The sequence below is a fragment of the Betta splendens genome, chromosome 22 (assembly GCF_900634795.4).
Source record: "Betta splendens chromosome 22, fBetSpl5.4, whole genome shotgun sequence".
Classification (NCBI taxonomy): domain Eukaryota; kingdom Metazoa; phylum Chordata; class Actinopteri; order Anabantiformes; family Osphronemidae; genus Betta; species Betta splendens.
This window is the reverse complement of record NC_040900.2, coordinates 2,476,371-2,501,798: the sequence shown is the minus strand read 5'-3', so window position 1 is coordinate 2,501,798 and position 25,428 is coordinate 2,476,371. Positions and strand designations below refer to the sequence as shown.

General features: G+C 47.1%; 2 protein-coding genes across 10 annotated transcripts in view; one reads left to right on the top strand and one right to left on the bottom strand.

Moving 5' to 3' along the window:
* Window positions 1-17,451, top strand: part of ttll5 (tubulin tyrosine ligase-like family, member 5) — a 34,455-nt gene extending 17,004 nt beyond the window's left edge. For 4 of the 8 annotated variants that reach the window (XM_029138009.3, XM_029138012.3, XM_029138011.3 and 1 more), the window contains 12 exons: window positions 73-280; window positions 991-1,108; window positions 1,384-1,530; window positions 1,640-1,731; window positions 1,864-2,012; window positions 2,280-2,852; window positions 2,943-3,130; window positions 4,536-4,675; window positions 8,037-8,235; window positions 10,063-10,256; window positions 13,121-13,308; window positions 15,606-17,451. In XM_029138009.3, coding sequence (XP_028993842.1) covers window positions 73-280; window positions 991-1,108; window positions 1,384-1,530; window positions 1,640-1,731; window positions 1,864-2,012; window positions 2,280-2,852; window positions 2,943-3,130; window positions 4,536-4,675; window positions 8,037-8,235; window positions 10,063-10,256; window positions 13,121-13,308; window positions 15,606-15,658 — 2,249 coding nt within the window. In that variant the 3' untranslated portion in view covers window positions 15,659-17,451. The remainder of the gene's footprint in view (window positions 1-72; window positions 281-990; window positions 1,109-1,383; window positions 1,531-1,639; window positions 1,732-1,863; window positions 2,013-2,279; window positions 2,853-2,942; window positions 3,131-4,535; window positions 4,676-8,036; window positions 8,236-10,062; window positions 10,257-13,120; window positions 13,309-15,605) is intronic. The other 4 variants (XM_029138010.3, XM_029138013.3, XM_055506043.1 and 1 more) reach the window with 3 other exon arrangements.
* On the bottom strand, window positions 16,805-25,314 carry tgfb3 (transforming growth factor, beta 3). Of its 2 annotated transcripts, none has more exons than XM_029138016.3 (7): window positions 24,568-25,313; window positions 21,096-21,259; window positions 20,054-20,183; window positions 19,820-19,927; window positions 18,758-18,908; window positions 18,167-18,320; window positions 16,805-18,094 (listed from the first exon to the last, which is right to left on the bottom strand). In XM_029138016.3, the coding sequence occupies exons 1-7, from the start codon at window positions 24,911-24,913 to the stop codon at window positions 17,936-17,938; spliced, it is 1,212 nt and encodes a 403-aa protein (XP_028993849.1). In that variant the 5' UTR covers window positions 24,914-25,313; the 3' UTR covers window positions 16,805-17,935. The 2 variants fall into 2 exon arrangements, with proteins under 2 accessions (XP_028993849.1, XP_028993850.1); XM_029138017.3 differs by having other exon boundaries at window positions 17,952-18,094; window positions 18,167-18,268; window positions 24,568-25,314.
* Between the last annotated feature and the right edge of the window lie 114 nt (window positions 25,315-25,428).

Below are 25,428 nucleotides of genomic sequence, written 5' to 3'. Positions count from 1 at the left end.
TATGTGTATTTTATCCAAAAAAACAGTGATGCAACTGACATTTGTCTTTCTTTGCAATGCTACATACCTCAGGGAAGGAATCCAAGGCCTCCCCTAGTGAGAGCAACAGTCAGGAGGGAGAAGAGTGTGCTCAGGAGGAAGGGGAGGAGGTGAAACGAGGTCTTGAGCCAGTCACACACATGTCTTTAGCAGCGGAGCAGAGAAAAGAAGAGGCAGGAGCCCACAAGGCCAGGCCCAAAGTCAACCTGCTCAACATCCTCCAGCAGGGGTGGGACCTCAGGTCAGTCTGTGTCCGAGGCTGCTGCTATAGTCAGGTTGGACCTAAAGCCACTACAGGAGTAGGTGCACTGATAATGCTATTCATATGATAAAACTATTTTAATAGTTTTTATGTATATCTTGTTTTAAATAAAGAATATAATGTGCTGTCAAACAGACTCCAGCAAGGATAAATGTACATGCAACAAATACTTGTCTTAAATTATAATTTGAGGAGGAATCACGATAACATGTCTGAGTTTGTAGAAATTCCTCAGTGCTTGCCAGGACTGTGCACCAAGCTGGGAAATTACAGTACAGCGTATCATTGTTTGTATTTAACAGCTTTTTCAAAAACATTTTTTCCAGCTACGTTGCTCTGACAGTTCAGTTTCCAGGTTCAGCCGGGACACGGGGACACTTGATCATTTTGATACCGTGTAGAACCAGAGAGGTTGGGTTTCGACAACTCTTGGCTTAAAGACAAACATACCTGTTGTTGTTTTCTTACTTTTTTGATGATAACCAAACTGCAACCACTACACCTGCTTGTTATTTCTATTGTAACAGAGGTATAATAGATCCCATGCATCCATTAATCTTTACTGCTTGCTGGCACAGCTCTCAGATAGTCTTGATACCGACTGGTGTTGTGTGTTTTCCCTGCGTTGTCCTAACTTTGCAGTCCCTGATGGATTTCCTTTCACTTTTCTGCATTTGCCTCTTTTCCAGTAAGGTGCAGGCTCGGTTGGCCTTTTCATCCTACCTAAAGCGAGTCCAGCAGAGACTCCTAGCAGAGAGTACAGCTAATACCACCCCCGCTTGGCCTGAAAAGGACAATGACCAAATGGTACAATGATAACCAAGTCTGATTCTCTAGTTTGCTTGATGCCCTGGAACATTAATATAACTAGACTAGACTATACAGATTTCCTCCTGTTTGTTTGTATGTTTCTTATCTTGACTGTAGTGAAGTATAGTTGGCCTGACTGGAAGGTTTACAGCCTCATACTTTAGAGAAGATAAAGCAGATCTCTACCCAATCCATTTAAAGACCAGGCAGTTTTAGTTTTTAGGCAGTCGAGTATGGAGTAATGGAAGACTGATGGGGTTCTGTGTGCACAGGAACTTGTTATTCGCTTTCTAAGAATGGCAGCCAGCAACCTTCAAGAAGACATAAAGGTGATCTTTCCCAGTCGTCGGTTACCGCTACAAGACCGCAGACGCATCCTCTCCTTCCAGTTGGGGCGGTTCATCCACTGTTACAACAAGGTACACGCCCTCTGACATTGGATTAACAAAAACCTTTGAGATGAAACATAAAGAACATTAAAAACCATGGATTATATAGAAGATGCTGTCCTTTACTTTCTGTTTTCAGGAAACTGAACACATGGTGAATAACCAGGAGAATAGCAAAGATGGGAACTGTGTTAACTCCAGTGTATTTCAGGAATACATCGATGTAGCAAGGTTAGTGATTTGGCAGGACCTCCTCCAGTTGTTCTGGGTTTGGCTCCTCACTCTTCAGTCATACTGTATGCTACTGAAGTGAATGAGCTCATTCTGCTATACACATTTATCTCTATTCTTTTTTATCAACAGTGAAAATGATCTGGAGGAAGTTCTGACATTCTACACGCAGAAGAATAAATCAGCCACTGTCTTCCTAGGAACAAAAATCAAAGGTGTTAAGAAAGATGCTGATGAAATAAAAGCCCCAAGAGCATCGGCCATCAGCGAGAGTTCCAGAAGTGAGTTCCTCCCGTGCTGCTTTTTTCCATAGTTTTGTGCTGTAGGTCTGGTTTATGTTTAATATTTTATCATGCAAGCACAGTAAACAGGAATTGCTCAGCTTTGTAAACCAACAAAGTAAAGGGGAAAAGATTAAGTCATCTGGGGTGAAGAAAAGGTCAGCTTCAAATGATTAGCAGTCACTGGGAGAAAACAAATGTGTGTCATAGCTGAGGAATGGCTAACTGATGATAAAGGAGCTCTGGCTTCTTTCCTCCTTTGAACAGCTCTGCCTGTGGCCAGAGACGATTCCAGCGCTTCAGAGTCCTCGCTCTCCACAGGGAAAGTCAGCAGCGATCCAGACGTCAAGGCCACTGAGACTCAGCCGTCGTTTCGTATGTTGCCTAAAGACCAACAAGCAGTGATTAGAACGGGTAAAAGCCAGCCACAGATCCAGGCGTCTCAGCACTGCTCTGGCTTCCCTGTGACTTTAGACTGCACAAATATCCACCTCCAGCACTGCTTGTCTACTCCGGCCTCCCTTCCTCTTCACTGCCCGCCGCCACCGCCTCCTCAGCCACCCTCTTACGTACAGTCCTTAACAAAGTCCCATTTCTGCCATTCTGAAACTCTGTCTGATCCTCCGGCGTACACCTCTGGCCCTGTGGTCCAACAACCTCCAAGGCTGTGGACTGTTTCAACAGGCTTTAACACGATCTCAACTGGGCAACCAGCTCAGATGCTCAGGAGGGTTCAGTCATTTACCTCAACCACATCTGCGTCTGGTGCTCCCTCCTCCATGCCGAGTGCCACACACATCTATAGCCAGAAGCTCTCTAGACCTACATCTGCAGGCCAGGGTAAAACTACAGTATCGCCAGTTTTGCTGCACCGACCTTCTTGTTATCTTATTCATTCTTAGTGTGTGTTCCCACGTTTGTCTTTTTCAGTTAATAGGAGGAGCAGTTCCAGTAAGCAGAAGTCCACCTCAGCGGGAGGCTTTAAGGAGTTAAACTCCCTGTCTGCAAAGGCCCAGTCCAACCAGCAAAGCTTCATTTCCGCCCTGCAGAAGCTGGCTGACAAGCAGGTGGCTCGCCACTCTGCCAGCTCCAGCCACATCAACCTGCTGACACAACATGTGAGTTAGTTATCGTTTGCACTCGTGCTAACAACTACTCCCACCTAGAGCAGGAACTCTCGCGAGACCAAGCAGAGTTATTAAGCAACTGTAAACTGATCTGTGCAATGTTTCATGTAAGGAAGAAGAATCTGGCCTCTGTGCAGTAGTCTCTCACTGTGAGGTCTCTTAATATTTCCCTTTGTTAATGCGTAAACCTGGCTGCGACCCCTTGCTGATTGGCGGCATTCATTCATTCTGCAGACCTGTTGGAGCCGGAGGGTCTGCTGCCTTGTACCGTTCACCTTCCTCCTTTCAGCTCGCCTGCAGTCTGTGGGCTCGGGCTGGTGTGTGTGTGTGTGTGTGTGTGGGGGGGGGGTCTGGAACTGGGGTTTGAAGCTGGCTAACCTAAATAGTGGTGAGCTGCATCAAGGCTCTGCTCTGTGTGAGGTCTCATTATCAGATGCACCATGGGAGGTGATTTCTGTTGATACTTCACAACCAGCCACTCTTGTGGTAATTGCTGATGCTTATAAATAGTGGAATGTGGCAAATTGGCACTGAACCGGGCAGCGGCGGCTTCACTGGCTCCATCAGCATCTTCTCCTGTATTTCCAAAAGTTTTCTTTCTGCGTGGGGAGCCCTGCAATCTTCCCCTGTCTCCTTCCTCCTCCTTCTGCTCTTCTGCCTCAGAGGAGTCTTCTGTGATGGCACCGGACCACACAGAAAGCCGTTTTATGGCCTTCTTTTGACATTATTCTGTCTATCTGAAAGGTGTTTGCTATATTTATTGTGAGTAGTTAATCCTGTGCATGGCAACAATTTATTTCTCAGAGCAAAGGAGTGCAGTGTTTTGCACTTAAAGGCTCAGAGTACATTCAGGTTCTTTCTAGGGCTCAGATTTGAGGTCATTAAATCACTTGCAGAACTGAATAGAGAACTTTGTAAACATCAGCAACACCCTGTTGAACTAGTTGACATCTAAGGTTTTAGCAATTACTCACTCTCATGCTAGACTATATATATATATACAAAACAGGAACAGGCACGGTCATCTCCCATAAAGTGGGTAGAATTGAATGTGTGTGTGTATATACAAATGTCGCCATCACACCATTGCACGTTCCCTCCTCTGTTCCTAAGGTTCAGGGCTGCAGCTCCTACAGCTGAGCTCATGTGAGTGATATTTGGCCTGGTAATTCATAATAACGGATTGTGTGCAGCATGGAGGAGTGGGAGGTCACCACCTGGATTTAGTGCTGAGTAGAGACTAGCTGTGCCATGTGCTCTGTGTACATTTCAGACAGCTCCCAGGTCGAGTTGGAGGTGGTCACAGCAGATGAGAAACACAATGAGAGCAATTACTCATCAGACATTTCACTTGCGTTTGACAATGAGTAATGACTTATCTCTTCTCTGTCCACAGCTGAGCAACCTGAACCTGGCGAACAAAATGCTAAACAGAGAGAGCTTCACGTTGAACCCAAGAATGCGGCAAACGGCTGCCACGATCCAAGGCCCAGTGAAAACGGTTCCCTCCGGATCGGACCTGCAGAGCAGCAGTGGGTGAGTCCGAAGAAGCCGTGGGTGCCTGATCCGCTGTCCACATGTCACAGCCCCTCCTTTTCCCCTCCCTGTGACCATGGGTAACTTGAATTAAGGCACAAACATAAATATAACAATATATTTGTGTGTTTGCATTCTTCCTATTACACAGAGTTTGAGAGACTGATATTCCAATATGAAGTATTATCCACTTTGGCCAAATTGATGTCCGGAAACGTCTGTGTGATCAGCTTAACACAAATCATGAGTGTCGACATCTGTGGTAGTGCATCTAAAAGCTTCACCAGAGGAGGAGGAAACAGAGGAACATTGTCATTGTTAATATCATAGTCTACTGATCTTGGACTCTGTTTTTCCAATCCAGTACATTCTAGGCATGTCTGTCCTTTTTCCCTTTTAAAAATGTTTTTATTTCCACCAAGCAAGTAAGAAAGTTGAACCGAATGGATAGATTCTCCCGGCCTTTCTGTACACTGTTGATGAAACAGAAGTCGCCCTTTGATCTCCCCTTTACTGTAAGTTCTCTAGTGCTCTACGTCTTTGATGGAGCATAAATATCCTCCCTGAATGTAGTCATTCCCTTTAACCATTTCTGTTACACCATATTGTTTTGGCACTTCATTCTTGAGAAAATAAATCTTAGTAGAGCCTCATGTTTCAACTTTTAAGGTTAAGAATTCAAAGTAGGAGAAAAAGGCTGAAGCTTTTGGAAAATGGCCTTTATCTTCCCATTTGTCACCAGCTTGTAATACAAAAAGCTCTCCTGTAGCCCAGTGCTCCCATGGTTTGGCGTTTACCCTTTTATTGCAGTGAAATGTCTTTAATAAGATATCAGGATAAACCGCCTTGATTTTGCCGCAGCACTGTTTCTTATAACAGTGAATTTCCTGCGTCCCTTCCCCCGTACACTTGGCCTGACGCTTTGTGCCAAACATACTGAAACTGTTAAGCACACGGGCTGTTTAAGCAACCACAGGGGTGAAGTATGATGAATTTCAAAGAGTGCTATGCCTCTTTGAAGTGCTGCTGCCAGAATCTAGCAGGTATGCCGCGTCAGCGCTGCATCAGAGGGCCGCTTCCTCACCTCAGTGCTGACGACCGCAGGACTTTTAACCGTCGCACACCCTCAGCCTTTAGCCATCTGTGCTTGTTAAGCCTTCTCTGCCGCTCGCGGGGGTTTTTGATTCAGTATGTATCATCTATAAACTCAATATTCTGGACTTTTGGCCAGCAAAAACAAAGATGGCGGACTTCACCTGGGGTGAATATAGGAAACTATAATAATAGGTTTCCCTCAGTCCTATTATTTGACAGCATATTCCATTATTTAAAGCACTGGTAACTATTCATACAGCTCAACAAATCCACAGATACGTGTCGTGTATTTTATTAACAATTGCACATAGTGTCATGTTGTTGCAATGAAACATGATAAACAAACACTGAATAACGACTGGAAATACCCTCACAGTCCTGAAGCGACTTGTGTTTACACTGACCAGGCAGGGCTTTGAGATACTGTGGCATGATGTCATCTCGACTCAGACCATCCATTTTCCCACATTCACACTGAGTTAGATTGATGCGGCACATGTGCTCAACTCGTACGGCTGTGTTGTTCTACAGTACGTTAAATCAGCATATTAAAGGGGAGTAAGCTGACACCCACATGTGAGTCCAGCGTGCAGGGAAGTCCCAGTAAGCTGAAGTTCCGCACATGTACCTCACTAGTGATGAGAAACTCAGATGTAAATCTGTTCTTCGCTCTCATTTCTTTTTTCCTATTTCATTGCTCACTGTGTTGAACAAAGTTTTTGTTCCTCGTAGTTTTAAATTGATGGTGAGTTGTAGCGTTTTATTCTTGCTCTTGCGTTGACAAGTTCTCCTAGTAGAGATCTCTCCAATGAGTCCTACATCATTATTATAATCAAGAAAAGCATATTCTCCTGACCTAAGAACTAGCTGCATTAGACCATATGCTAATAAAATGGTAGCACTGAATGTCCCTGTGGTCCAGTTTGGGAGCTGCAGCCAAGTCAAAGGAAATGACTGCTGTAAACAGGACAAGTTCTTGTTTTGTCTGCTGGCCCTGTAGAATCTCTTCCAAGGTTCACAGACAAGCCTTTGTTTCCAGAAACTAAAAAAACTAAATTGGCCCACGGTCACGCCAGTTGTTTTTGCAATGTATGCGCGATTATGTGAACTGAGAAATGCATGGGTGGACTGAATGTTCACATGAGTCTAAGATCCCCTGTGTGTTTGTTGGGCCACACAGGACAGGAGTATTTTTTCACTTGAACGACACAAGATTATTATCCCACAGTGAGCATTGTTGTTCAAGACTAATTGAATTCTAATTTTAGAGCTTATCATAGTTTGGTTCTAAAAATATCGATGCTATTGTGATTTTATATCTGCTGTGTTTTCTTTTACTTTGGACCAATGGAAAATGTGTATTGCATGTAATGGAAGCAATTTCCAAGAAGTTTTTTGTTACTAAGACCCCCACATATTCTATTTCTTCAGCTGTAGTTGTATCTGCGTGCTTTTTTTCCTCACAGTTCCTAGTAATGCTCTTTATGGCATTATTTTTGGCTGAGCTGCTTCATATTCTATACAGCAGCAGCAACTGTACACCAGACTCATGTAGCCTCAGTTTAAGTGTTTTTGACCGGAGGCTGGTCACCTCATTGCTTTAGCAGAGGCTGAAACAGGCTTAGTCCTAATGACAGATAATCCAGTTACAAACTCATGGAGCCTGTCAAAAGTTTTGCATTCCAGCTTGTGGCTTTGTGACGTTAAACTGGGGGAGCACTGAGGTAAAGAGGAAAGCTTTTAGATCGGGCTGTTTGTCACAGGCTTGCCCTTTGCTTTGACTGCGATTTGCACACTTCGCCTCGGTGCAGCCAACGCCTGGCACGCCGGAGCAGGCTTGTCACTGTTACTTACTGCCAGTGGTGTTAGAGCCCAACATGCAAAGAGAAAAGACAGAGGTAATTAGCTACTGCCACATCGCTACCGTGGATACTTTTAAAATAACTAACATGAAAACGGGGTGGAAAATGACTATGTGGTGTCGTACGCCACATAATTATTAGGTGTTAGGATGGGTACAAGGTCAGCTTCAATTGAGATCAGAGGGATTTAGGGACAAGCAAACAATGATGGGCAAATATCAACCCGGGGGTGATGCTTTGTGTAGAGCTCTGGGTCAGGTGGCCGTGTGACCTTCCAGCCCAACTTTACCAGTTCAGTGTGTTCAGCTAAGAAAACATCAACTCTCTAAAGAGACTGAAAGTCAGTGTGTTCTTTTTTACTTTTACTGCTAATTTGCAAATTTTGTGTGTTTCTGTTGTTCAAGCCACAGGCTGCTGAAGGGTGAGCAAGGAACATGGGAGAAGCAGATGCACAACACCTGTAGCTCGGTGGCAGGACTGAATCCCCAGCAGCGCTATCAGCCCTCACAAGGAAGTTACCAGCTTCAGTTCGCTATCCATCAACTGCAGCAGCAGAAAGCACAGTCTCGGCAGTTTATGGACCAGAGCCACGGCCGACACCAGGTGAGGAGTGTGGCCTGTTTGCAATGGCTTTATGGCAAGTTAAAGGGTGTCTGCCAGGATCACACAGCTGTGGCTACAGAATATGTGGTAATCTGCCTTAATACAGAATTTACAGTATGTCCATTAGTAAAATAACGTGAATGTGATGATTGTGATGAAATTTGTATCTGTACTTAACATTCCCATATCTAAGCAAGGACTCATTAAAGTAAACCTACATAAAAAGCAAAGCTTTCATGTTAGTATTTAAAAAACTATTCTAAGAATCTTGATCCACATCACTTAACAAAATAGTGCTTGGTAGGAGCATCCATCTTAGAGGTTCAGGGGTTCATGCCTCAAGAGCCAAGAATGACGCCTCACACCAAGACTTTATGCTCTGGAATGATTCAGTGCAGCTACGAGGTTATAATCAGGGAATGCAGCCTATGATGGCACTAGAGCAATCACCAGTTTAACGATGTCGACATGAAAAACTATCTGCCCACGCGTGACTAGCCGTGGCTAATTCGATTTGGCACTTTTCAAAAGGTGATTAGAAAGATAGGTCATCGTCGGTTTGGCCAGAATGGGTTAATGATTAGTGAAAGGAGATACGCGCTCAGCGTTTCCGTGCCGTCGCTTTGAAAGTGGACCTGCTCAGGAAGCACGTGCTGCTTCGTGTTCCAGAGGCCTGTGTGGAGTCAGCCTGTGGGTAGAGGGAGCGTAAGGAGGACGCTGCCTCACGGTAGCTTACGCTTTTTTTCAACCATTTAGTTGCTCATGTCATTATATTTGCCATCCTTTTTGTTTGGCCCTTAACTAACATCACTGTGTTATTCTCTTGTTATTCTCTTGACTTTTCTCTTTTTCCTTCCCCTCAGTTTAAAATCATTGTTAAGTTTCTCTTATTTCTTACTTGTTATGACATAACCTTTTCTATAACTGTTAACAGTTTGTAGCATGGAGAGAAATGTGAACTTGATGAGCCCTCATTGGATCTTTTTGATACAAAGGCACCTGATCTCCTCCTGCAGTTTTTTTTTCAAAAACTTTAATTTGACTAAACAAATGAAATGAAGCACTTTAGTGAGTGTGAGAACCTGCACATGCACGGCTGCTGTCGTATGGTGAGAATCGGACAATGGCTCGCTCTGGCTCTCCAGGCCTGGATGCAGACTGCATGGCTCCTCCTCAGGTTTGGATCGGGGCCACTTGGCAGCCAAACAAAGGTGCCCCTCCTGGCCCTGCTCGAGCTGAATTGTGGCCATAGGCCTTGGAACCTGGAAACTCAGCTTCTCATTTATCCACATATAAATTACATCAGATATTCCCCGTCACACTGCTGGCTCTTTGAATGGCTGCAGTGTGAAGCTGGAAAACCATTAGCCTGTTAGATAGCCGTATAAAGCTGCAGCGAAAATAGCATAGACATGATATGCGGAAGGAATGTATGCAAAGCATTCCTGCGCCCTGGAAGGACGGGGTGAAATGTGGCTCTTAAATATGATGTCAGAAAGAAAACAGCCCTTTCTTCCTTCCCAAGCCTTTGAAGACATCGCGTATAAACAAATAAATAATGTGAAGCATTTTCTTTACAGTGCAGCCAGTTGCAAGGAATGTTGAGCTTGTTTTGATTCTGGATGGCATTTCATTAATATCTACACTAATTCACGTCAAGCACTTTGATATTTCACCTTAATGACCAAAGGCCACATTGTTTTCCCAGGACTAACCCATACCAGATGTGATTGCACTTCCCTTCCACTTTTAGACTTGGGTTTCTTTCTGAAAAAATGTGAGTGTCGCTACAGTTTAATGACACTGACCACCTTTCTTGTCTCCCAGGTTCAGTTCCCAGACCAGACATGTGCATCACACACTGGCGCTGCCACACACCCGTCCAGCTATGTGCTTCGACCCGGGCACAGCCATTTCCAGAGCCACATCCAGACCTGTGTTAGTCCTGTTCTCACCCCAAAGCCACCCAGCAGTGTCCGCGAGGGGAAGACGAGGAAGACGGCCACAAAGCGTCTGATCAAGTAACTCCAGCGCTTCCTTTTGCTTCTCCATACTTACTGCCTGACAGCTGAATGCTTTAGCCGATTCTCCCCAAGCCCCTGCTTCAAGAAGACCCGGTTCACGGGATCGGCGAGTTCAGCAGGACATGGCTAATGCTAATCAGAGCTGGGATATGTGTGTAGTGGCGTGCTCCCAGTCTTCTGGCCCCAGGGTGTATCTGCCTGTTCAGTAAACAACCTGATCACAGGCCTGACTTCGGCCTGCGCCATAAACACAGCGTGGTTCAGTGGAAGGACCCCGGCTCTGAGAGCTGTTTAAATCCTGTTTGGTTTGGAGATAAGCTGAAGAGGACAGAAGGGAAAATAAAAGGAAAGGAGTGTAACTGGGCTGAACTGCCAGCTATTTCCCCCACTTATTTTATGACATTATTGCTGCAACATCTGGCCGAATTACACAACAACAGCAAACCTTTGTTGTTAGAAGGTCAAAGCAGCATTGACCCGAACATCTGAGTTGTCCACTAAGCGACTGTCCATTTCTATGTATGACTAAACGTACTCCAACCTAAACTACAGGGCTGTGGAGGCTCCGAGCAGACGGGGTTTAATGTGGTTGACAGCGGTAGGCTGCACTAAGCGCATACCTTGCTCTGCTGACGTGTTACATTTACTCATCTGAGTTGACTGCACAAACTGCGTCTGGCAAGTGAGGAGTCAAGAGGGCAGAGGTGCAGCGTTGGGGTTGTAGGTTAGGACAGCCGGCTAGGTGCCGTGTTTGCTCCTGTGTGTGTGTCTTCCTGGCAGTTGCTGTGTTTACCCTCTGCATGTGGAATTCCAGAGCCCCCTCACACTCTCCTCGGTCCTGCATTTTTGCGGTCGACAGTGTGACAGAGGAGAGTGTGGGAAAAACGGAAGCTTCAGGACTAAAAATGCACCGATGGAAACAATGAAAAGAAAGAATAAAGAGAGGGGAAAGGAACGGATGACTCCGTCTAGAGAGATGATTGTTTGCAGAAAATGGTGGGATGAAAAGTTGCTTCCTTTTTTTTTCTGCATTCACTGTAGGAACGACTCAATATCCCTGTTACTAAGGCACATCTGAAATGCATCTCAGTGTCGGCCTGTGCTCCAACTAACTGCTGCATTCAAACAGTTCAAGCGTATCCTCCTCTATCAGCTTGATATGATCTTGTTTACTGCTACTATAAGTAATAAGACATTCATCAAAATACCACTTAATGTTTGGTTTAGGAAGGAAATAGAGGGAGGAGTTGTGTTGATGCAGCCAAGTGCTTTTTGCTGCTTAAAGTCTACCCAGACATCCTATTCTGAAAATGCTGACTTGTGTCCAGTGAGTGAACTGAGCAAGCAGCCGGCGTTCCGTTTCAGTGGAAGACGAAAAAGCTGAATAAGCCTTGGAAGCGTTTCTAGGTGACGGTGCCTCTGATATTTAAGTTCAGCCAGCATGCAGCTCAGGGTACTTAAGGCAAACATGCTTCACGTGGGCATCACTCAGCCGGGCCGGGCCCTCCGGTCCATCAGCATAACACCGCTGCCAGCTCCAGGGACTGCAACCACTCACAGCGGTATGACTTCAGTGAAGGATTTGAAAGGAGCAATTTGTAGCACAAATAAATGAGCCTGTTTGGTATTTTGTTTGCAGGGTTTGGCTGGTTGCAGCTGTAACTACGGAAACCCAGGCTGTCGTGTGGCATTACTAATAGGGTGACAATTACAGCAGCACCATTAATGTCAGCCTCGCTGCTGCTTTCACTCCCTATTAATCAGCCACAACAGTAGTTATTTTCACAGGGTATTGTATACACCTAGAAGCTGCCAAAAGTGTGTTTATGGTTAAACTTTAGCCCCTTTAAGACATAGTAGCTACAGTACCTCAATGTGTAAATAGTAAAGCGGCACGGTGTTTACATAGGACCTCTAACTTCCTGTGAGTAGTGAGAAATTTGCTCCTTTTCCTTTGGATGTCACTAAACTGCACCTTCAGACTGGCTCCTCTCGTGAAGTGTTTCTCTCCTGGCACTTGAAGTAAAGGACCGAGAGGCTGCTGACGAAGAAAGTGATGTGAAGAACCCCAAGGTCGCGCTGTTTTTTTTAAAGCGGTTGCTTCCTGTGGAGCTTTGCCACGCTTCAAGTGGGCCAGTTCTATTTGCGGTTGTGTGGGTTGTGTAATGGTATGAAAGAACAACTGTGCAGCCCCGATACAAGGAGGCAGTGTGTACCCTCATTACCTTGGTAATGCTTCTTTGGCCAGTTGCTGTTCTGGGGCGAGAGGTTAATGCCAGCTAAGCTTTATTTATTGTTCCCACTAACAAAATGCTCAACAGATTTAATGTATAGGGTCACAGACGTGTCTGCTCCTGTTCTTGCTCCTGCAGTTCTTATAATGATTTCTCTGTGAAAGCGCAGCGCTGCGTCTGATTATGTCCAATGGGCTGTGCAACATAACGTCTGTGATCAGCAAGCTTTTGAATCAGGCCTTGTGTAAATCCCTTCCGTCCCACATCGTCAGTAATCGCCACAATAATCTTGCCAGTGTGAAAATTACATCATCCAGTGCAAAGAGCAGGAATTTGTCCCCTTCCTGCCACAATAGCTCATGAGAAGCGCTCAGTAAATACTTAACCCCCTCCCACCTCCCCTCACTGCCCCCACACGGCTGCTATGTGATGATCCACTTGGCTCATTGTACACCATGCCCACAAATGATCCCAGCTTGACTAAGACACTTTGTCCAGACACTCTGTAGAACACTGCACTAAACACTAACGCCAGTCACGTGTGGGGATGAATCCCTCACTGTGTACGTCCTCAGGTACTGGATGGACCCTTTTGTGTTGAGGTTTGTCTTTGTGTCTCATTAACAGGCAGACATCCTCAGAGAGCTCAGCCAGTGGGGCCGTGTCCAGTGGGGCCGTGTCCAGTGGGGCCGTGTCCAGTGGGGCCGTGTCCAGTGGAACCGTGTCCAGTGGAACCGTGTCCAGTGGAACCGTGTCCAGTGGAACCGTGTCCAGTGGCCAGCACATGGTCTACGAAGCCATCTGCGGTAAAACAGGTGGGTGCGCTTAGTAAATCATCCCACTGTACACGTAACTGTGGCTCGTTGGCCATGTCGACCACAGGGGGGAAGCTGCACGCGGCCCATGCCAGTATCAGTGATTACAGCCAGGCATAGTGGACATTCCCCATGCAGCACTGATAAACACCTCTGGGTATTTTTACTCACCGCTCAGTGCTGAGCAGAATGTTAAAGGTCCAGTGCTCTCTACAAAAGAGGCTTCGATTATGACTCATTATAGCAGATCTGAAACAGAGCAAGAACTGTGATTAGACGAACGGTGAAGCAGTCAGCGGAGCGCACTGCTGAAAGGTAAGAAGTCACACTGTAACTGTCATGACATCACCCCTCTGTAATGGAATCCCGTGATGGGAAGGTCTGGGCATTCCCATCTGTTGGCTAATCCTCCTCACGTTTATTTACTCTCCATCTGCTGAAAGTGCTGCCCAGTAATATCCCAGAAATCACAGCAGGAGAGTGAAAGCGAGGCTTACTTCGATGACTTTATTGCTTTGTATGGAATTGTGGGTACGCGCGCTCACGTGCCCTGTCATCCTGCCCTCTTTCCAAAACGTTTTTCCGTTCTGAGCGAAATATTCAGCTCATTGCAGCAGCAGTGATATTAAGCAGTTTGTGCTCATACACACATCTGCTGCTCTGATCAAGACCTTTTTCCACACGCTCGCCGTTTGTTGGCACCAGCGAGTCATAGCGTTGGTCATTTTATGTATGAGCATCACAGTCCCACCGACCCACATATCAGCTCGCTGGAAAAAGCCCGTAGCTGAAGCAGGGTCTGCGTGTGTTTGAGCAGGACATTGTCTGATGCTTACGTTAACAAGCATCTTATAAACTCATCAATTACTGTAACTGGATCTGTTGGGAGCAGCTTCTGAATTCTGTGGATGCCTTTTTTTCCGTCGTTCGGGGCACAAAAAAGACAGAAAAGGTCCCGTCTCCAAACGAGGGCAGGTTTAACCAGGCACTGCAAATGTAAGTGGGAGCTACACAGAGTCCTTCTGATGTTGTGGGAGGGGGAGGCTGTTATTAGAAGGGCCACAGCCTTTGTGCAGCCTAGGAGTGCGCCAGGTCTTTCTGGCTGCCCAGTGTACCTTTGTAGCGAGATGACTGAGCTGCCCTGATCCACTCTGACAGGGAGCTAGAGCCAGTCCAAATGCAGAGCATTCTCTCTGATCAGCTGTCAACCGTCATTTATCACACTCTCCCTTTATCTCGCTCTCGTGCTGCTTTTAATCTCTTCCTCTCTTTGCTCATACAACCCTTTACTCTCTGAAAACCTTTCCCGCTCACCCCCCCCCCCCACATTTCTCCTGTGTTATCTTTTGACAGGAATCGAGGCAGAGTTCGACGGGCAGCTCCTTTTCTCCACTGCTCTCCACACATTCTCAGGGCTTCGCTGTTGGGGACTGAGGGGAGATTTATTGCTTTTAGGTTGAGAAGGAAATGAATGCCGCACTTGTGCCGTTTTAATGGGAGTCTGATCATGTCAGGACGGATAGCTCAGGCCTCTCTATCAAAATACTGTGGTGTGTGTGTGGCGCCTTGTTGGGAAAGGAAGGACGACTGGCTGTCGTGGAATACAATCTAATTTATTACATGTTGGATTCTAGGGGGTTGTTTAATTTCACTACTTGTTTAAAATAACTATTGATAATAAGATGATATCACTGATTATATAATTATTATTTTACACTTTGTGGTTACTTTGCCTCTTTACATCCCTCGCCTCCCCATCGTCAGCTCTAGTGTCGTTAGAAGGCAGACTATTGTCCCTTTATCTTTGTGCTGCTGAGCTGGAGGAAGCTGGAGGAAGCTGCTTCCAGCGGTCATGTCATCAGATTGGAAGCCGGAGAGATGTTTTCGTTTTCCAGCTCAGTCAGGCCCCACGGTGTAAAAGAGCACCAAAATAAACAGGGTGTGTGGAGAGGGAATGAAAGGGAATACTGTTTGGAAGCACAAACACAGCAGCACTAACTGTCCTTGGAATGCCTTTTCTACTGGATGTCTGGCCACGTTCCAGGTGATAAGACGTGAGCTGAGAGGCTGAAAGTGAGCGTGCAGCCAGACAAAAGGCCGAGCACTGAGCTGCATGAACGAATCCTCCAATAAACAACTAACCAAGAGCATAAAAACGCCAACCGAGCCGTTACAGGAGGCTTTGACTCACCTGAAAGGCCGTCTTTCAGGGCTGACAGACCTTTCTGTGTGTACTGTGCGATCTCTGGCTGCCTTCTTGCTACCTAATAATTTTCCTTTCATCTGTTGCTCTCCAGGTCTTTCTGTGTACCGCAAGCTGTTCCAGGGCCAGGAGCCCAGCCGCAGATGACATGAAAGCAACCAGAGACACGTCCTGCCGCTCTGCCGGCCTGACAGGTGTCTCTGCATGTAACTACATCCTCGCAGAGGTGTATTCTGGGAAAGGACAACAGCTACAGATGAAGGCATGCCAGACATCGAACAGGCTCCTATTAATTTCTCTGTGATGGAGCCTCAGACATGTGAGAGGCTGGTCTGCCGGGCCAGGAATGGGGGGCTTTGACGCAGGTTGGGATTTGGTTGCGCAGCTCCACATCAGATGGCCTTGTCAGCTCCATCCACCCCCCCGTCATCGCCTTTGGCTGCACTACATCCCAACCACCTAAATCCCTGCCCTCAGTCTCTGGATGTTACTGATGCCACAGAACAATGGCACTGACAGACAGCCCTCAGCAGATGCTTCTGCACGACCCGTTGGTATTTTAACAGCAGGATTTAATGTGTTATTCTTTGCCGGTGCAGGGGCATGTGCACCACCTGCCATGTATGTTGATTCTTTGCTTCCTGAAAGTTTTACAAATATTTGAGCTGGGTGTTTTGGCCATAAAATGTTTTTGACAGATGTCTGTGACGGTGCCAGTTTTTGATTTGCTCCTTCCATGTTTAGCATCTGGTGTCAGACACCGACGGTGCTTGTTGGAAGCCAGTCTGCCACACTGGACCCGTGGCTGTGTCATCTGCTCGGTGGCACAAGAGGAACAATGTAAATTATTAATACAAGTGCTTGCTGCCTTGTTCTTGTTGACAGGGGTGATGTAACACTGTTACAGGGATGTTTCCTATTAAGAATATAATTCTCCTGTGATTGTTACTGTAAACTGTAGAGATGTTTTCTTTGGATGGACCAAGTTTATTATTTTTAGTTTAATAAGTCAATTATTGTGTCGTTGTAACATAATTTATTTATTGTACATCATTCCAAAAGGCCCTTTGGTCTTTTCTGTAGCCTAAAACGTAACATGATGAGGAATTATGGTTTTGCACGGCCTCGCCTACAACGTTGATGGGACCACATGATGAGCCGACTCAGGGCACGTTTATATAATAAAACATCTTTGTCAGTAGAGGCAGCATATGTTTGAACTGTCAGGAATACTTGAATTTCTTGCATGTATTTTGTCATATCAGCTGATGAACACCAGTGATTTTGCACAGATTGTAGCTTCCAATGCAGTTTTATTACATTTGATGGCGATGGATTTTTTGTAGTGATTGATGTTGATCTTCATGTTGTGGATTTACTACCGCTCGGGCCGGTGCATGCTGTATTACAGGAAACCAAGTCAGTGTGTTTTATCTACTGTGGTGTTACAGACGTTGTTTACAGTCTGACCGTTTGGTCTGTTTTGTTCCTGATTGTTTACAACACACATGCACGACAATGGAATATTTTTTGAAATCATTTAAAACCTTTGTAGCAGACAGTGATATGAAATTGTAGAAATCAGTAATTGTACTGTTCATCTATTCACCACATTACCTGTTAAAATAATGTGCTCAAAGATAAATGATAGATAAATGAATATTCAACCAAAGCAAAAGTGCACCAATAATGAAAATAGAACTATTCTTCCTCCATCTGTCATGTTTTTAATTAAAAAAAGTGTTTCCAAGAGTAAAAAGAAAAAAAAAACCTTTACAGTTTGTGATCTAGTTAATTGTTCACTTAGTGACATACATCGTCTCATACAACAGAAAGGCTTCACTTTAAATGAAACTATCCCTGGGATCACCGTCCTGTTGCATCACAGAGGTAAACATAACCATGGAAATACTATTTGAAATAAAGGTCGGTTTCCAGCATGTTTCGTTTTTTCCTAGCATTCATTTATATTTAACAGCATTCAACCCTAAATAAACAGTGTAGGGAGCCGAGATGTAGAAGCATCAGACATAAAGGTGTCTGAGGGATGTGTTTCTATTACTTTATGCTACTAGAGTTTAGTCTGCATTCCCACTCACTTCTTCTCTAAACTTGTACGTCCTCCAGAATGCAGTGGTCGTGTCATTTAGACAGCTTTCGAAGGCCAATGTCACGTAACGCTGAGGTACAGGCTGTTTCAAATGCACGTACACGCTGAGACGCTGACGTGGAGACGAGGTGGCTGGATGTTGGCAGAAGGTCTGACGGGGCGCTGTTGGTGGAGTGGTGTCGGAGCAGAATGGTGGGTTGTGTGAGAGCTCAGGCTGAAGCCGAGGGGGGTCCCGGGAGGACGACCCTCGCTCCAACCCGCTCCTGAGTAGTGCTGGGAGCATCCCGTGTCTCTGGGCCCCGGAGCCCTGAGCTTTAGCTGCACTTGCAGGACTTGACGACCATGTTGGAGAGCTGCTCCACTTTGGGGGAGCGGCCCACGTAGTAGAGGATCGTGAGGGGCTCCAGATCCTGAGGAACACAGCAGGGCGAGGCAGACGCTTCAGGGTTCAACATGTTGTAGAGGCTCAGCAGCTGCAGGAGAGATGGAAGTTAGAGCTGCACGGACGGCGTCGGGTGCTAATGCGCTGCTGCAGACGCACTCACCGAACTGTGGGTGGTGTCTGCGCTGCGTAGGTAGGGACAGGGGCCGGAGCAGAAGTTGGCGTAGTACCCCTCCGGCTGGTGAATCCACCTCCAGCCCAGGTCCTGGCGGAAATTAATATATAGTGGTCGCACACAACAGTTCTCCTCATAATTGCTGCAGACAAGAGAGAAGTGGCAAAAGCTCTTAATTTGTCACACAGGTTCAGTTGCATTCATTTCCCTTCCCCGGCCCTCGCAGCCACAGACAAGAGACAAGCTCAGAAATTCCACTCTGAGGTGCGCCCTATTTTTTCCCCCTGTTGGAGTCAGCCCAGGTGTCTTTGGTGCTGCCTGTCAGCTTGACAGAGGAAATCCAGACCGGAGGAGACAGTGTGTTAATAGGAGGCAGCGTTGGCTCGTTTGGGGAAGAATCCTGACTTGTATCAGCTAGTACTGTACGTGTGTCATGCTCCCGTAAGTGATTAACAGGCTGCATCTATGCCTTCGCTTCTCCTCTGCCATCTATTGTTTGTCTCTGATCCCCACAGACGACAGGTGCTGTCAGAGCAGTCATTTCACAAAGACAATGGAAAACAAGAGACGGTGTCGTACTTGAAGCAGTAATTGGTGTCAAGCGCCCGCTTGCGTCTGCGAGAAGACGTCTGCGAGTCCAGCCTGTGGGGGGGGAGCATCATCAGGATGAGGTGGGGGTAGAGCTGCTCCTTTTGCTTCTTGGTCCGGCTCAGGTCGTCATAGTCCATACCTGCAGAGGCAAATCAGTTCATCCAGAGGAAAATTATAGAGAGCCACCGACCGCAACCGTCCCTCTACTTCCTGCTTGACTCCGCTCTCCCCTCTGAGTCTGTGTCTGCTCATCTAATCTGCCCCTGATAGCTAAAGCAGTGGATATCTCAGGAGAGGCGCTGCTGGTGGATGCATACGCCCCTCTTTAATTTGGGGCCAAACGTCTGAGCACCGTGGCAGCACATTCCTTGTGGCCCAGCCAGTCGGAGTGTTCCCAGGACCGAGGGCCTGGGGGCCCCGGTGCTAAGTGAGATTCCAGATCAAATGTATTCCCATGCTCGGGGTCTCTGTATTCCTCTTCTAACGGAAATCATTATCTTAATGAAAAAATAGAAACCCTCAAAAGAGTAACGCTGCTAGAGAAACATGATGAGTGGTGGTTCTTTTAGAGCAGAAAGTGCAACCGCTACAACAGCGTTCCCATTCACGCTGAGGAACATCACCGCCCGACTGGGCTCAGACTGAGCCCCAGGTGGCTTCAGTCTGGGAGCAAAGGTCTGTCCACCCTCTAGTCGTCCAAGTCGTGGCTATTCACGGACCTCCACCAAGGTGAACTCACCAAATGAGGCACTCGTTCATGAGAAGCAACATCAGAGAAGCATCTGACGACTGAACAAGAAATCAGAGATGACTAATAACCAAAATGGTGATGTTTCTACAGAACCCTATTAACTGTTCCTCAGACCCAGTAATGCAAATCATCCTAAAAGCAGCACCAAAAAGTCAAGATGCCAATCTGGAACATTAGGCAAATAAAACTCTTTAAACAAATGGATTGTTATCAGGCTCTTGACCATGAACACAAACAGCGAGGACGTCTTTTCACTCCTTGTCATAGGTGGATGAAAGCGTTAGCTTGACGCGGCTCACCTTTGAACTTGACCTCCAGCACCTCATTGGCATTCTCAATAATGTCCCCATTGGGCCTGAACGTGTGGCAGGGGCAGTGCACGCTGATCTCCAGGCCGAGATTGGTTTCTGGGGGGAAACAGGAGCAGAGGAATGCAAAAACTGAGCCCTTCCTCAGGCCATTACCCTTCATTTCAATCTTGGGAAAGCTGTTATAAGGTGTGATGCAAGGGAAAGTGGAGGTGTCTCACTCACGCCGGTACATGAGCCACTCCCTCACTGTCTCCGTGACATCAAAGGAGACCCACTCCAGCGTTCCCTTGGTCAGGACATTCTTGCCCCCAATGTAGCGCTGTTTGGCTTTGGGGTCGTCTTTCTGGAGGATCTGTGAAGAAAGATGAAAATGTGACCCAGCTGCACAAACTCTCTTCCTCTCACACACATACATGCACAGAACCAGAGCTGTCTGTCGGAGCCAGACTCTCCAGGATGCCTTGGGCCAAACGTCTACTCTTCATGGAAAAAGTGACTCCCTGTGTTGATATCCCCATTCTGCAAGTTAATGCCTGTGTGTTACCCTCCTGCCAATGAGAACCTAGCCGTCCTTTACATCCGCAGTCAACGCTGGGCTTTAAATGCACCGTCAAATAGTTCACGACCTTTAAGTCTCATGTCCAGACTCCAAATGAACCCAAATGACAATGGGGGAAAATGCAACGGAGTGTTTGAGAAACCCCTATCTCCACACCAGCAAGGTGTTTATCTGCTGTGAGAAATGCGTGTGTTTAGGTTCGGTGGTGGGTCTCAGCACTTAGCCCCGCAGCAACGCTATCAATAACCAGGTTCCTGAACATTGTCAGCCTCTAATCTGCCTTCCTGTGGGAACCAGGGGCCCGAGGACTGCCAGCGTCAGCCCTCTGCCAATCAGCTCCAGCCTGACGAGTGTGGGGGCGAGCGAGCGAGCGGCTCCGTTTACTCCCCCAGTGGGCGACCCTGCCTCTATCTCCTCCTAGGCCCCTGGAAACAATCTAGAGCCCTGACAGTCTGTATTCAGAGCCGGCCAGAACCTTGCCTCAGAGGTGGTATGCAGTCCGGAGACGCTAGTCTCTCTGGCAGGAAATGTTGGAACCTGATCATTACTCCTAGTCTCTCACGGGAGATTAATGAGGAAACTTGGCGAAAAATAAATAAAAAATCAGATCCATCATTGCCACCGCTCACACACCGAGGCAGGCTGCTGGCAGTGGTCTTTAAATGTGTAAACACCCCCCACAAACACACACACACACACACACACCTGGTAGAGCTCGATCCTCTGCTCGTTCCTCTTGGCAGCAGGGTTGGGGATCCGCAAGGCCCGGAACTCGGCCCGGAACAGGTTGGTGGAGTTCTTCTCCATGGCCGAGACGTTGAAGCGGAACACCTTGGAGGTGATGCCCTTTGGGCAGTAGGGGAGGTCGTCTGCAGGGGAAGCACAAGCCATGACTCAACACACATCAACACACAGCTTCCCTTTAAAAGTCCCTGTTCTTCCTCCAGTGTCATCGGTCAGCAGCATTTACCTGCATATTATTGATCACTTTACAGCGGAGGATTTCCCTCTACAAGGTCAGATAGTTTACAGATCAAAAACACTTTTAATCCTCATAACTACTTCTGCTCCATTCCAGGGAGCCATTACCACAGACCATCTGCTTGTGCTTTGTGCGGTCCGAGTTAGCAACAAGTTGAAGTCATAAAATGAAAACCAAATGTCTCGTGTGGTGGTGGAGCAGCCTGCAGTGGGGCGGCAGCGAGCCCCCCCCCCCCCTCCGGAGCCTAACAGGTGCTCCGCGGGCTCGGACCCGGGCCAGGGAGCGGGCTCGGACGGGAACATGTGGGCAAACAGTACCTGAAGAGCCACGAGGAGCGCGGCTGAGGGCCCAAGAGGACGCCGACCCGCGTCCCTGGATAAAGAACTGGCTGAAGATCCAATGAGGCGTGTGGATGCGATTGTGCAACAGCTCGGGCCCAATCAGCTGAATAAACGCCACACTGTGAGCCCTCGGCAGAGCTTCCCGTCGTATCAAAGCCCCTCTTCTGTTTCATGCCATAATACCATTGAGCAGTTTATTATTTTAACAGACCAGGCACATGCAGTGTTGAGCAAAACAAGAGCGTAGCGAGCGTTTTATGAGTCAAGTGGAAACAGTCATTTACAGCCAAGCCAGAGCTAATTTATTACCAGAGCCTCAGACTTGCTGCTGGTTGAACAGAGAATTGCACCTTTAGCCGATTTGCACCTCGAGCTGTTTCAGGACAAATGGAAAGTCAGATGTTCACTTGTTTCTGTCACGCAAAAAGAGCTCGCACATCTCCAAGTATCTGTACTTCATTTGACCCATAATCCTATTTCAGTGTCCTCCCAGTCATTATGTGATGTTTCCACTAAGGTTTTTTTCAACCTTTCCTATTTATAGGTGACCTTTTCAGCATTTATCCTCGGCCAGATATCTATCCAGTGTTTCCACACAATCTATAAGGAGGGAACCTCGGTAGCCTTTTCCTCCCCCGTCCCCCCACCACTGACTCCCCCACAGTAGGTGGAAAGCCCCACTTCGAGGGGAGATTTGAAATTCTAATCAAGTCTTTGGTTTCCTTTTGGATGACCTCATTTTTCCCATTGCAATGGTTTTAGGTGGATTTCACATTATGGCTTTTTTTGCCATGGGTCTAAAAGGTAATTTGTTCCATGTTGGTGAGGGAGGGGGTCTGCTCGTATAATTGGAATGAGATACACTTGCTAATTTACTGTAGACATACGTATGAATGCTGACACACGCTTGACTTGAAGAAGGACAAATATTGGGAATGAGCTTTTACAGCTTTCATTTCTGGTGTTTAAGTGTCCCAGTGTTTTCAGCGTGTTTCAGCTCATAACACTTCATTTTTACCAGCAGCATTTTCATTAAACTGCTTGTAAAAGCGTATTTTTTAACCAGGCAGAAACCAAACGCAATGATGCCCAGGTGATTAATGGCCTCCTATTATGAGCTAATAATTGATCCGTTAGATGATCCTCCAATCAGACGCCACGTGGTTACGCTGCACAGTAGCCACATAGACGCTGCTGACCTCACCTCATCAACACACTTTGCTTTCTCATGACACAGAAGCTCCCTGATTAAGAAAAAAAGCTGGAGGCAGAGGACTGTGTGTGATGTCAGTCTCCAGAACCTGCGGCGCTGAACAACGGAAACAGGGAGGAGGCAGGTGCTCGCCAGCGGCTCAGCTGTTCAGGTGCCATGAAGGAGCAGGACTGAATCTGTTTGGCGGCTCCGTTATCTCCTCTAATGAGAGCACTCAGAACGGATGAGCTGTGAAGAAGAAAACAGGTCTTCACACTAAATTAGGGCTGAGGACGGGGGTTTCTGTTGGTTTTGGAGCGGAGCAGAGACCACTGTCTCTGTTTGTTCAGATGACATCATCCTCTCTCTCCCACGCATCAGACACCCCGCTGTGAGGGACATGACGCTCCCCCGACGCCTCGCCTGCAGGAGCGACTCCACCTCTGACCTCCCAGAATCTGCGACCTTTCACAATAATTCAACCGGCTTCATCTAGTCGCGACGAGCCAACGTCTTGGTTTTGATGAAGTATGAGAAGAGTTTGAGTTTAATGTTATGCTTTTTACGGGGCATGAAAACGACTGAGGCTCCATCCAAAAACAGCGGATGCTAAACTCATCATATCGACGAGGAGCAATAAATAAAGGACGCTGCATCACTTTGGAGGCGCAGACATGACTGCAACAAGCCCTGTTTGAATTGCATAACAGTAAGAGAGACGTGGTGCCGCTGTAAATGAGCCTCCTGTTGTTTGAAAGCACACCAGCATCAGGTGAATATTCCTCATCAGAGTGAGAGCAGCAGAACGCGTTACTGATTCCTCCCCTCAGACCTCTGTTTATTTTGGGAACTGGTTGCACCTCTGACCGGTGGATAAACCCCGTCCTGTGTATTATAAATGTCAGAAGCAGTTTGTGGAATCTGTGAAATGGATTCGATTCGGGACTTACGCTGGAACAGGCAGAGCCTCTGCTCAGCCTCACAACGCCGCACAAACACCTGTTGATGTCAGACCAGCGATTACGAGCGTTAACTGGCCGCGGAGCCTCGAGATACGAATCCAGCTCATTCACTTAAAACACCACTTTGGCTGAAGAACGTGTGACTCTGTGAGCTTCTGTTTCTGATTTCTGGCTCAGTGACGATTGGCAGGAAATACAAATATGGATGGAGAGGGGAATTAGATCATAACAGAGGCCCTCATTATAAGAAAGAAGCGGTGGAAGCAGCGTCCACAGCAGTAGACAAAATGCATTGGGAAACTCGGAAATTAGGTCCTGGAGTTGGCAATAAATATTAGATTTAACTGCCTGAGAATTTTCCCTGCGCAGGAATGTGTCGGGCTTCGGCCGGAGTTCCCATGCTTTGGTGTGAGCTGTGAGGAACGGCGCTTATTCCAATTAGACTGTTTACTTTGCCCTCTCTCGCTCGCGCACCGTTTCATCGCTCAGAGGCGCGTTTGTGCGTAAAGACTACACAGACTTCAAGGCATGTGGAAGAACCAGATCCCCGTTACTGATGTGGTTGCCAATAGTTTTCGCGACGTTGCGTGACAAACCTTGATAAATATAGGGGGAAAAGCAGATGGTCATTTTGAATAAAGGCCTCCATCCACGTCACAAATGATTTCTAAGACTTTAATGGCAGGAACAATAAACTTACTGTTTTCTGGCGGACCACTGATCATGTTGAACTTGTAAATCTCTTTGGCATAGTACTCGGTCTCCGTGTTATCCTGTCCACAGCTCTGATGCCTGTCCCTCCCGAGCTCCTCAATGAGCTCCTTGGTGCTGTTATAAAGGGCCAGAACCTGATACGGGACTTGACTCGGACCTGTTGTTTGAGGCGGACTGGTCATACGGAGTTTACTGAGGATCTGTCCCCGCACCGCCTCCACTCGCTTCTTCTTGATGTGGTCGATGTCCACAGTGGTGCAAGTGGAGAGCGACAAAGTCATTGTCACAAAGTGTGACAGGAGGAAAAACAGAAGCGCTTTCGCCAGATTCATGTTTCACCCTGCGTTGACTCGCGCGCGCGGCGGGTCAGGTTAAATGAGGGGGGAGCAAAACAAAACTAGAGTCCGATGTGCGCAGAATCCCTTTCTGTTTTCATTCAGGTCGTGAGTGAGTTCTGGTCCTGGACGAATCCCATGTTCTCAAGTGCTATGTCATCTTTGCAAAATGCGCATCAGCCGGAGAGAAAATCCGTGCCATTGTGGAAAAAGAAGACTAAGCTCAACTCTTGATTCCCCTTTGACTCATGCAAACGTTTGTCCCCGTCTGCTGCGGCTCACGGGGCACCAGCGTTTCTCCACTGCAGTGGGTTCTTTCCATCCACTTGCGCGTCTGGACGCTGCGCACCTCTCCGCCGTCTCTGCGCAGCGCAGCCTCAAACACGCAGGTCCGCTCCACGCGCGCTCCTAATTTATAGCCACCAGCTGTGACGTTTCTGCGAGGGAGGGCCTGCAAGTTACAACCTGTGCTCGGACAATGAAATCTCCAGCTACACGGTGTAGGAATTGCG

What these genes read in the sequence shown, in the direction of transcription:
- tgfb3 (XM_029138016.3), bottom strand. Translation starts at nt 24,913, where the DNA reads ATGAATCTGGCGAAAGCGCTTCTGTTTTTCCTCCTGTCACACTTTGTG. An exon ending in AGAGGATCGAGCTCTACCAG is followed by an intron (nt 20,184 to 21,095) that starts GTGTGTGTGTGT and finishes CTTTCTTCACAG; the next exon opens with ATCCTCCAGAAAGACGACCC. An exon ending in GACACCAATTACTGCTTCAA is followed by an intron (nt 18,321 to 18,757) that starts GTACGACACCGT and finishes TCTTGTCTGCAG; the next exon opens with CAATTATGAGGAGAACTGTT.